This window comes from Hyperoodon ampullatus, assembly GCF_949752795.1.
Source record: "Hyperoodon ampullatus genome assembly, chromosome: 3".
Lineage (NCBI taxonomy): Eukaryota > Metazoa > Chordata > Mammalia > Artiodactyla > Ziphiidae > Hyperoodon > Hyperoodon ampullatus.
The window spans coordinates 16,068,256-16,080,750 of record NC_136916.1 but is presented as its reverse complement, the minus strand read 5'-3'; the positions used below and the strand labels follow the sequence as shown (position 1 = coordinate 16,080,750).

General features: G+C 37.4%; 1 protein-coding gene across 1 annotated transcript in view; it reads left to right on the top strand.

Annotated features, from left to right (window-relative positions):
- The window catches only part of MALRD1 (MAM and LDL receptor class A domain containing 1), a gene marked incomplete at both ends in the record, with an annotated part of 583,874 nt that overhangs the window by 53,523 nt on the left and 517,856 nt on the right, over positions 1–12,495 (top strand). Inside the window, 2 exons of the mRNA XM_079699366.1 lie at positions 10,053–10,154; positions 10,803–10,949. Coding sequence (XP_079555492.1) covers positions 10,053–10,154; positions 10,803–10,949 — 249 coding nt within the window. The remainder of the gene's footprint in view (positions 1–10,052; positions 10,155–10,802; positions 10,950–12,495) is intronic.

The window sequence follows — 12,495 nt, the reverse complement described above, 5'->3', positions numbered from 1 at the left end:
TATTAAAGTTATACAAGGTTACAAGGTTACAAGTTAAGGGCCTAGAGAAGAAGACTTTGAAATCCAAGACTGAAGTCTTTAGTGAATATGGAAATCAGATCTCCTGCATGGATGACACAGGGCGCTAACTTGGATGTCATGGGCCAAGATGTTTTTACACCATGGAAGAATGAATGATTGTATAGAAGCAACATTGGGCATTTAGAAGGATGGCAATTTTAATTTTAGGCCTTTTGTTTTATGGGGCATTGGAAAAGAGGGTCTCCCCTTGGGAAAGCTACAAAGGAAGTGGTCTCATTTTGGGGAAAGCCAGTACTCAGGTAATGTCACAGAGTGTTCTTTGACTCTTTGAAGGTGAGAGTGCAGGGGTTTTGTTTTTTGTTTTTCAAATAGGAGGATTGAGGGCATATTTAAACTTCTGGGAGGAAAACACAGCAGCATAAGGATTAATAATGGAGAAAAAGGATAAAGTATTATGGGGTAGGACTGGCACTTGGATGGAGTTCCGTTTTGTAAATGGTGAGAATGTGAGAGGTGATAAAATTAAGTAGCATTAAATTTTCAAATGAGACTCTCCAGTCAAGTTCAGGCACTATCATGATAGACTACACCTAGTTAACCATCAGAATCACATAGAAGAGTGATAGATTCTGGGATTCACTCCAGACCTGCTAGATGGGAATCACTGAGGATGGAGCCTACATTTAAAGTAATGTTCTCAGGAAATTTTTGTGAAGTCAGGCAATCCTAGGTTTAAGAACAGAACTAACCTTTTGGGATCCACAAGACCTAGTCTCGTGTTGATTATTGCACTTGGCAGTGACTGCCCTGGAGCAGGGTTCTGGATGACTAGAGTCTGTGGTTTCAGTCTCATGTGGTCTTGGTGGTGACAGTCAAGGTAAGGGAAGCAGGCAGACATCTTCTGGACATGTCCATCAGAAAATTCTACTCCAATGGACAATAGGGTTAGGTGTGCATTTGGAAGCAAGAAAGCAGAAAAGTTTGCTTAAATGACTTAATAGAGGATATAGACAGTCATGGCATAGGTTCTTCAACTCTGATACTGCTAAATTCAAGGACTAAGGGATTTCCTTTGTATTTCCCTCATGCTTGTCATCTTATGCTCATAGAATAACCTCTCGCATTCAGGGCAGGAAGAAGGAAGGAATGGGAAAGGACGTAGTTTCGGACATGTCATTCATCGGCTAGGTGATTTTCGGGCAGACAACCTTAGTTGCTAGGGAGGCTAAGAAAACTGAAGATTTAGATTTGGCCTCTGTAATAAAGGCAGGCAAGGGGAACAGGTTTATAAGTCGAGGGCACAAATATATTTGCTACAGAAACTCAACATCAGTATGTTTAGAATTAGATTCGAATCTTCTTTCAAACTCTGTTCCTTCTCCGACGTTCCCTGTTTTAGTTGTTGGCGTCTATTTGGTCTCACTCAGGAGACAAGGAGTCGTCCTTAAATCCTTCTTTTCTTTTCTCATCTCCACATTAATTTGGTTCAAAACGTTATTGAGAAAAAAAAAACGTTATTGAGGGAATGTCCTTATATTTCTCAAATTGTCTCCACTTATTTATTCATTATTATTTATCCAACTCTGATTTTGTTTGCCCCATTTTTTTCTCTTGGATTGTTAAAAATTCCAGTTTCAGTCTATTTCACCCCCCTGTTCACTACTCCCTGCTATCCACCAGATTGTATTTTCTAGCATCCAAATGTGACCAATCTCTATTTTGTTTAAATCCATCAGTAACTCTCATTGCCTTCAGAATGGAATTGAAATTTTTGGTCATGACATAAGCTCACCAGGATCCTGCTCTTAGGCACCAGCCCAACTTCTTCCTTAATTTCCCCAAGAATTCCCATATTCTGGCCCAAAAGAACTACCTGTGAATCCAGCAACACAGCGTTATCTCATTCTTGGGTATCTTTTCAAACCTTGCTCCCTCTTCTTATTCATGAAAAAAATTTTTGGCCTGTTCTGCTACTAGATATCCTTCCAGACTGAGTCAATGTCTCTTTTCTGAGAAGCCTTCTCTTACAGAAAATCCCCCCACACTCCCAATCCCTGTACAAACACACACACACACACACACACACACACACACAGTGTATTAATTTATCTCTACAACTAAATGCTGAGTTTCTTGAGGGCAAAGTTAGTAGTGTCTTACTCATTTGTGGATCCCTAGTGCAGAGCAAGTACTTAATAAATAATTGATTGAATAAAGAATATGTGCAATTATTTAAACATCAAGTATTTGGGATTTTGTATGAATTCTTCTTCCTTCCTCTAAGCTACAGCACCATTCTATAAAAAGCAGGTTTAAACAAAATATCATGGGAATATGTTTAAAGCAGTACTTACACTTATGCTAAGAAATACTATATTATTTATAGGTTTTTGTTTTAGTATCAAAAATAAAGATATGTCTTCAAACTATATAATGTGATATTTTATCTGGGGTGAATTAATCTGAGCCAAGCATTTGCCATATTTTAGTAGAAACATAGTGGTTTTGTCATTTTATAGCCGAAATATAGTACTTGGAAATGAATACTGCTTGGAAGTGAATGCTGTAATATGTCTTTTGGTGGTTATTTTGGTTATAAAAATGGTTCTAAGATATATAGGTTTTCTGACAAGACTTCTTTATTTTCTTATTTCTTCAAACCAGTGTGCTTTCAAAAATTTGTTCTAATTTTTTTTTTTTTTTTGAGACTAGGGAGCAATTCTGTTACTGTGTTTTTATTTTCTGTGTTCTGATGCTTTGATGTCTGGGGTCTTGCTGACCCTGGGGGGACTGTCTCTTCCAGGGTGAGCCAATTCCTAGAGACAGTAAAACAGCTCACCATACAGTGTATTTTTCAAATGCAAACTGACCAATCCAGAGCACCCACCCCAGCCACTTTAGGCTTTCACACTCTGGGTCACTGTGTACCTGCCCTAATCACCCCAGGGTCAGTGCATGTTTTCTAAGACCACCATAAAAAAATACCACAGACTGGGTGGCTTAAGCAACAGAAATTTATTTTCTCATGATTCTGGAGGCTGGAAGTCCAAGATCAAGGTGTCACCAAGTTTGTTTTCTTTCCTTGCCTGTGGATGACTCTCTTCTCTCTGGATCTTCACAGTCTTCTGTGTGTGTGTGTCGATATCCTAAATGCCTCTTCTTATAAGGACACCAATCCTATTGGATTAGAACCCACCAATATGACCTCATTTTACCTTAATTACCTCTGTATACCTCCAAATATGGTCACATTCTGAGGTGCTGAGGGTTTGGACTTCAACATATGAATTGGGAGTGGCGGGTCCAGTTTAGCCCATAAGAGCAAGGTACTAAACAACTAGGGACAGCCCTGACTGGATAAATGAAATATTGATGGATATGCAGATCATGGCTCTATGTTTGTCGAATCTCATGGAAATAAATACCTAAAAGTATAATTTTACTGTATATCATTTTTAAAGAAGAAATAGTAGCGTTTTACAATTGGAAACATTCTGATGATGAGTAATCCACCATATAGATTATTAAGGGTAGTATTATCTTTAGGGAAAAAACATAACTGATTCTCTCTACTTACTCTTTACTATAGAAATGCAGCTCTCTTTATAAAAGTGCTAGATATAGGTATTTTTGTGGTTTCGGAATATTTTCAAGATGAAAAATAAAACTAAATTCTTTTTATAATATTAAATCTTTTAGATTATTCCCGCACTTTCAAACAGTATCTTTCTAATTATTGCCCTTTGCAAGATATGAGTATCCACTGTACATGTATTGAAAGGAAGAGCTGTTTAGACTTTATCAAAGTCTAAAAAGACCCAGGTTTGTGACTGTGACTAAATAAGAATGTGCTTAATCACTGATTCTTTTTTTTTTTTTTTTTTTTGCGGTATGCGGGCCTCTCACTGTTGTGGCCTCTGGGCATGAACCTGTGTCCCCTGCATCGGCAGGCGGACTCTCAACCACTGCGCCACCAGGGAAGCCCTAATCACTGATTCTTTTTTTGTTTGTTTGTTTGTTTGTTTGTTTTTGCGGTATGCGGGCCTCTCACTGTTGTGGCCTCTCCCGTTGCGGAGCACAGTCTCCGGACGCGCAGGCCCAACTGCCATGGCTCACAGGCCCAGCCGCTCCGCGGCATGTGGGATCCTCCCACACTGGGGCACGAACCCGTGTCCCCTGCATCGGCAGGCAGACTCTCAACCACTGTGCCACCAGGGAAGCCCTAATCACTGATTCTTAAATAACATTGCTTCTTGAACAAATTACTGTATATTTTTATAAAGATTGCATGTTAGGACTCATAATCAAATATCATGAATATTCTGTGAATATTTTTAGGTTGGTTTGCCAGGACTTTGCCTTAGTCTCATTTGTGAACATTCCAAATACACAAATTATTCCTTAATGAGAACCTGAATAATGCTTATATATTATCCAGTTAAATAAGCATTATTTAACTAGTTACCTTTTTTATCTTATTAACTTCTAGCTACCTTTTAAGATCTAATGACTATTCATTGAAATTCATTACTGTTTTAAGAAAACTCATAAAGAAATTGTCAAAAGCCCCTGGAGTCAAAAATGGATGTCAATTATAACTTTTGCTCCAATAGCCTTGAGGCTTAGACTTCATTCTCTTCCATCTGAGTTATGTGGCCAATTTCACATAACCTGTTTGTACAAGATAAGACTTGAAGGATGGCAGGCTCTACACATGTGGCTTCATTGGTATAGAGACTTTGAAATTGTTGGCAAAGCTTCATCCTGCCGATTGTACATCATTGATGGAGAATTTTAAAATGCCAAACATAATTTTCTACTGCTGGATTGTGGTGCAATATAAAAATGAAAGAGGGTGTGGGGAGGGAGAGAAAATGAATATGAATATAAATATAGAGGACATCTTTAAATAACTTTGAGCTCTGAAATAGAATGCACTAAAATAAAAAGCTGTCCAGGAGATTAGTTGATTGACAACTTATTAACCTCCACCATATCATTGTTTTTGTGCTTTCAAATTCCAATTTGGGGGACTAAAGGTAGTAGAAGTGGTTGATATTGGTGAAAGATATTTAATAGCAACTGATACAAGCTGAATTTTAAATTCCATGCAATTTATAATTGACTATTTTGCTATTTTTGTTTACAGTACTTTTGTGGTTATTGTACAAATAGTGAAAAATTAAAGATAATATCCAACAGTTAATTGAACTATGGCAAACATTTAATTATGCAGCTCCAGGGGCTGAAGATTTGTAGCTATTATACGAATCTACAAAAACTACAGTTTTAATTGTTTCATGGTAATTGTTATTGTGCAATCTTAGTTTCATTTATTGCCCACACTCCCTTAATTGCATATGCAGTTTTATTTTTAGTGGATCTTATGTTCAAGAAGCTTGGCATATTCATCATTTGTTAGCTTCCATTATGAGAAACCAGATTATGGATGTTATTCGTAAATCATATTCACAACCAATTGCTTCAATTTTATTTCCAATACAAATGTGAACAATTTATATAGAGTCTGTGCTGTTGTAAAAGATTTCATTGAATTGGTCTTAGGTCATTTATTCATTCATTCATTAAATAAGTATATGTTGAACATCTATGTTATGTCAAGAATTTTTCTAGACATGAGGGAGAGGCAGTGAAAAAACAAATGGTAATCCCTGAGTTTATAGAATTTATATTTTAGTCAGAAAGAGAAAGAAGCTAAGCAAGTAAATAGAAAAAGGTACTTTATGTCAAGTGGTGTTATGTGCTATGGGTACAATAAAGCAGAAAACTGAGGTAAGGGTGCCACAGGCAAGGGGGAGATAAGTTTTAAATAGAGTGGTCAGGCATGGTCACATGAAGAACATATTTTCTGAGCAAAAAAGAAAAAAAAAGTTGAGAGGTCAAGCCATGTGTGTATTGGAAGGAAGCCACGTGTCAAGGCGAAGGTCCTGAAGCAAGATTAAGCCTGGTTTGTAAGAGGAGGATCATGGAAAGGACTTTTGCATGCATTTCTTGTAGGATAGAAGTCCGTGCGATGATTTTGAGCAGAGGAGACATGATCTGACTTGCTGCTTGATTTAGCTTTAATATGTTCTTCTTGTCCTTCTTTCTGTAAATGGATAGTTAAATTACAGGATTTGAGGTCAATCATTTTTCATTCCTAATGAAAACTTTTATAATTACTAATTTCCTTCTAAGTACTATTTTAGCTATATGACACAAATTTTAGTAAGTTATATTTTCATTCAGATCAAAATACTTGGTTATTTCAAAGTCTGTTTTATTTAAACGTGTGATATTTAATTACTGAATAAATGTGGATTTCCCAGATTTGTAGTTTAATTTTGTTTTAGTCTGAGGATATTGAAAGATAATAATGGGGCAAGGGCAGCGACAAGGAGACAAAATAAGAAGTTTTAACTATGATCCAGAAAGAATGATGTTCCCTTAACTGAGAATTGGTAGTAGTAGTGAGTACTTCGATGTAGTGAGATTCTAGATGTGTTTTATAGATCAAACAAAGATTTGCTGATGGATGGCATGTCCGATGAAAGTAAAAGATGTATCATACATGTCTCTACTCTTTTTACCTGAACCAGAAGGATGGAGTTGTCATGGACTGAGATGAGAAAATGTGGGAGGAGAAAGTTTGGGCCCAGAAAATCAGAAAATATGCCTAGTTTCAGGCATATTTCTTTTGAAATGCATGTTGGTTATCCAAGTGAAGTGGCCAAGTCAGCAACAGGATCTGCCGGAGTCCAGTGAAAGGTCTGGACCTAAGTTATAGTTCTATGAGTTATTGGCTTTGGAATGTTTTAAAGGCATGAGACTAGGTGATGTTAACAATATTGTGAGAAGAGACGAGATGCAAGGCTAATGTCATCTTGTGTAACATCGACGAGATGAGGGAAAACCAGCCAAGGAGATGAGAATAAACGCTAGTCATTTAAGATGAAAACCAGGAGAGAATTATGTACCAGGATCCAGTGAAGAAAACATTTCAAGAAAAAGGGAGTGATCAACTATATCAATATTACTGATATGTCAGGTATGTTGGGAAGGAAAAATTAAATATTATTGTAGGTTAACAATGGAGAGGTCCACTTTGATATATGCAGTTTCAGCGCAGTGGTAAGGGTTAAAAAAAAAAAAGGAATAGAGTTCTGATATATGTTTCACCAACATGAATAAACCTTGACAACATCTGAGAAGTAAAAAGTCAAACACAAGAAGCTATATAATGTGTGATTCCATTTTATAAAATGTGCGGAATAGGCAAAGTCATCAGAAAGCAGAACAGTGGTTGCCAGAAGCTGAGGAGGGGGAGAGAATGGGAGTGATTGCTAATGGATACAGGGTTTTATTTTGGAGTGATGGAAATATTTTGGAATTAGATAATGGTGATAATTGCATGACACTTAGAATGTATAAAAGCCACCAAATTGTGTACTTTTAAATGGTTAAAGTGGTGAATTTTAGGTTATGTGAATTTTAACTTCATTTTTAAAAAATTGAAAAAACCTCATTGGAACAGATGCAAGAGAGAATGGGGGGAGAAGTGGTGTTGGAATCAGTGAGAATAGGCAGAACTTGGAGAAGTTAGTTGGAGGGAGTTGGAGGTTTAAGAGATTTTCGTAAGATGGGTGAGATTGTGGCCTCTTGTATACTGAAGGGAAAGAAAGCATGTGGGATGTAAAAGAGGGGAGGAAATTGCTGGAATGATTGCAAAATAGGGGAGAGGAGATGCATTTCCTGGGTAAATGAAAGGAGTGGACCTAGAGAGGAGCAGGACTGGTTGATCACAGTTAAGAGGAGGAAAGGCATGTGGGTGGCGGTGCAGGTGGTGGGGCTTGTGAGGTTTTCTTCTGGTTTCTCTCATTTTCCCAATGAAACATAAAGCAAGATGATTAGCTGAAGGGGAGGAGGAGTTGGAGATTTAAGGAGTGGATAGAGGGCTTTGAACAGTTGTCTAGAAATGGAAGAAAAGGAAAGAATTAGGAAGATGTAGCGGGATGGCCCCAGTGCAATGAAGTGAGTAGTCAGGAATATGAAGTCATTTCAGTCAGCTTGGTGTTGACCCATCACTCCCGTTCATCTGCACGGATGCAGGTGTCGTGTGGGTCTCAGCCTATTCACAGTGATGCTATCTGCCAGGAATCTCAGGCGCTCACCTGGGCCCAGATTACATGTCGTGAGTCCCCACAGACATTTCCCAGACCAGAGCTAGTGTTGTGATATTGTGGCTAGTCCAGCCCTTGCGGTTCTTATGATTATAAGACACACCACTGCAACAACCATCAGGGAACTTTGGAAAAACAAGGTTTGCTTCTTACAGGTCCTGGAGGGTACCCAGCACATCCAAGGGCCATACAGCGAGGTTGTGGGGGGAGAGAGAGTAAACCTAGGGTTCTGCCTTTGTTGGAGTCGAGGATGGGGTGCCTAGGGTTTCCCAGTTTTACTTTTTATTGTTGAATTTAAAACATACAAGTGGGAATTAAAGTGCAGTAAGGGAAAAGCTGGGTCACTCGAGTGCTCAGTTATCTAGGTCACCAAGGGCTGTTGAAAAGTGGAACTTCATGGGTGGGACGGACTGGCTCTTTATCCAGTGTGTAGGGGGCAATGTGTTTATTAGAGATGGATGTCTTTGAAATGGATGCCTCAGCAATCAAAAGGTTGATGTCAGGCACTTACATTACAATCAAGAAAGCTAATTGTCAGGCACTTACACTACATGAAGGATTGTACTTATCAGAGTTTTTGTCCTGAGTTTGTGGAAGCATGAGAAGAGCCAGCAGATGACTATTTTCTAACATCAGTAAAAAAGAAATGAGGACATGAGAGAGGATGAAAGGAATTGCAAAACTGGAGGACCATTAGCTTTGTAGGTCCTGTTGCTGTCAAAAATTTTTTACAGTAGAGATACTAAAGGGAGTGAGTGGAAAGATAGGGGTGATGGTTGGGGAGTGGGCCCCTCATAATTAAGGTAGAGGAAGTGTTATCACCATTAATTATGATCATATTCAGCCGAGTGGTGGCAGAAGTGGTTTTACATCAGCAGTTCTCCTTCATGAGCATCAGTAAGAAAAATCAAGAAATTGAGGGGCAAGATGAATGTGAACATTGAAATGACAAAGAGTGACATTGAGCCAACGGGTAAAGTAATCAGGGATTGAGGGGTAGGGCACCAGTGTCTGTAGATGACTGTAACAAGATGTCAAAAGATTCAAAGCTCAGATATTTAGGAAGGTGAGAAACCTCCATACTGTTCTCCATAGTGGCTGTACCCATTTACATTCCCACCAACAGTGCAAGAGGGTTCCCTTTTCTCCACATCCTCGCCAACATTAGGTATTCGTGTTCTTTCTGATGATAGCCATTCTGACTGTATAAGATGATATCTCATTGCAGTTTTGATTTGCATTTCCCTGATAATTAGTGATGTTGAGCGTTTTTTCATGTGCCTGTTGGCCACCTGCATTTCCTCTTTAAAAAAATGTCTATTCAGTTCTTCTGCCCATTTTTTAACAGGTTGTTCATTTTTTTGATGTTGAGTTGTATGAGCTTTTTATATATTTTGGATATTAACCCTGTATCAGTCATCATTTGCAAATATTTTTTCCCATTCAGTAGGTTTTCTTTTCATTTTGTCCATCGTTTCCTTTGCTGTGCAAAAACTTTTACGTTTAATTAGATCCTATTTGTTTATTTTTGCTTTTATTTCCTTTAAGAGATGGATCCAAAAAAATATTGCGGCGATTTATGTCAGAGTGTTCCGCCTATGTTTTCCTCTAAGAGTTTTACAGAGATCTGATTAAAATACAGAAGCACTGGCATGGTTGTTTTTTTTCTCTCTCTCTTCTCTCTGTGAATCGATCTCTCTTTTTCTGTCTGTGTAATGAGTCTCCTAAGGCATGATGCCGCCATAGAGAGGAGTTGGGTTGAGCATGCTCTGTAGAACAAATGTTAACATTTTAAGAAATACATGATCCTTTCTAGTGACACCTGCATCTCACTTCTTGCCAATCTTACAGATGAAATTTTACCATGTCAAGAAACATTGAATACCAAGATGGAACAATGCCATCCAGATATAAGTCTCTGCAGATTTGATTCTACAGATGAAGGATTGAGGTGTAAGTGTTAAAATGAGATGTCTGCCTGCCTTGTCAGTGTGTAGGCCATCCATGAGACTCAGAAGCCTAATAGGAATATCAGACCACTAGTAGGGATACTCACTTGACAAACTCTGTTTCCATCTATGTCTTAGTTTTAGCAGGAGTATCATTGGGGTTTTAGCTGAAGTGCTATTGCAAGTCTGTTGTTTATTCAAAAAGTAAAAGACAGTAAATATGTCAATTTAAGATAATGTTGTTTTGTAAAACAATTACATTAAAGATCTTGGAATTATATACAATGTTTCTTCTTTAAAATTTCAATGTGATTGTGAATAGTAAATTATTTAAGTTAACTGAATTCCATATAATAGGTAAGGTCAGATATTATGCCATTTAAAAAACCACAATGGAAGCAGTGGTACAAGAAAAAGAAATCTCTTCTTTTTTTTTGCGGCAGTGGTTCTCATTTGGAGGATGCCCATCTGGATCAAATGAAGAACTTTTAAAAAGTAGTGGACACTCTAAGACTTATTGAGTCAAAATTTCCAGATATGAATTTGTGTGTGTGTGTGTGTGTTTATGCCTTGATTGCAACTATAACCATTGTTAAGCAGCCACTCCAGTAGACTGTGATAGCCCACCGACATCTTTTTCTCCTCTCTTTAGTGTGTCAGGCCTGTGGATTTGATTTTGACATGTGTGACTGGGTATCAGAAACATCTGCTGGGCAAACTTCCTGGATGCGCACAAAAGCAAGAGAAATTTCTGTGTTAGAATCTCCACCTCAGCAGAATCAAAGCAGTGATGATGAAGGTAGCAAATAAAAAATCATATTGATTATGCTTCCTTTTTAACTTTTTTTAGTGGTTGCTCTTGAGTTTGTGAAATACATTTACAACTAATCCAAGTCTACTTTCAAATAACTCTGTACTTCCTCATGAGTAGTGCAAGTCCATTATAATAAATACTCCTAAGTCTTCCCTCCTTTCCCTCGTATTATTGCTCTCATTCATTTCATTTCATTATCAAATACATTAGGACTATTACTGTTTTGAATAAACTTATTTTTTTGATTAAGTAAGCAAGTTGAAAATAAAATGTTTCATTTTACTTTCATTTATTCCTTCTCTGATACTATTCCTTTCTTTATGTAGATCTGACTTTCTGACCTATATAATTTTCCTTCTCACTGAAGAATGCCTTTTAGCATTACTTGCAAGTCTACTGGCCACAAATTCCCTCAATTTTTATTTGTCTGAAAAAGTCTTTATTTGTATTTCATCTTTGAAGGATAATTTTTGCTGGACATAGAATTCTAGGTTGAGTTTTTTTCTTCTTTTAATACTTTAAATATTTTACTCCACTCCTTCTTGCTTACATGGTTCGGAAGAGAAGTCTGATCCAATTCTTATCTGTGTTCCTCTATAGGTTAGATTTTTTCTTCATGGAATATTTCAAGATTTTTGCTTCTCTTTGATTGCAGTTTTGAATATAGTAATGTGCTTAGGTGTAGTTTCTTGGATATTTATCCTGCTTGGTGTTTCCTGAGCTTCCAGGATCTCTGGTTTGGTGTCTGACATTAATTTGGATGAAAATTCTCAGTCACTATTACTTCAAATATTGATTCTCTTCCTTTCTCTCTTTCTTCTTCTCATGTTTCCATTATGCATATGTTGCACCTTTTGTAGTTTTCCCAGAGTTCTTAGATAGAATCATTCCTTTCTTCACTGTTTTGTTTTTTTTTTTTTTCTGTTTGCTTTTCAGTTTTGGAAGTTTCTATTGACATATCCTTAAGCTCAGAGATTCATTCCTCAGCTGAGTCAAGTCTGCTAATGAGCCCTTTGAAGGCATTTTTCATGTGTTATACTGTTTTTTACCCCTAGCATTTTTTTTATTCTTCCCTAGAATTTCCAACTCTCTGCCTATATTATCTTTTTTGCATGTTTTCTACTTTTTCCACTGGAATTCTTAACTTATTTATCCCAGTCTGATAATTCCAGCATCCCTGCCAGATCTGGGTCTGGTTCTGATGTCTATTCTTTCTCTTCAAACTATATATCTTTTGCCTTTTAGTATGCCTTGTCATTTTTGTGTGTGTGAAAGCCAGGCATAATATACTGCATGAAAGGAATTAAGGTAGATAGGTATTTAATGTGAGCTTTTATGTTTATCCAGCTAGAGTTTAGGCTCTGTTTACTGTTGGCTGTAGCCGTTAATGTCTGAGACTGAAATTTCATGTAACGTTCTTGTTTTGGTCCCACTGTTGTCTTCGGGTTTCTCTAAAGATATCTTCTGAAATAAGGTCTGAGACCCACAGTTCTTTTGGTAATATTTTGTTGTTATCATACAGGACCACTTT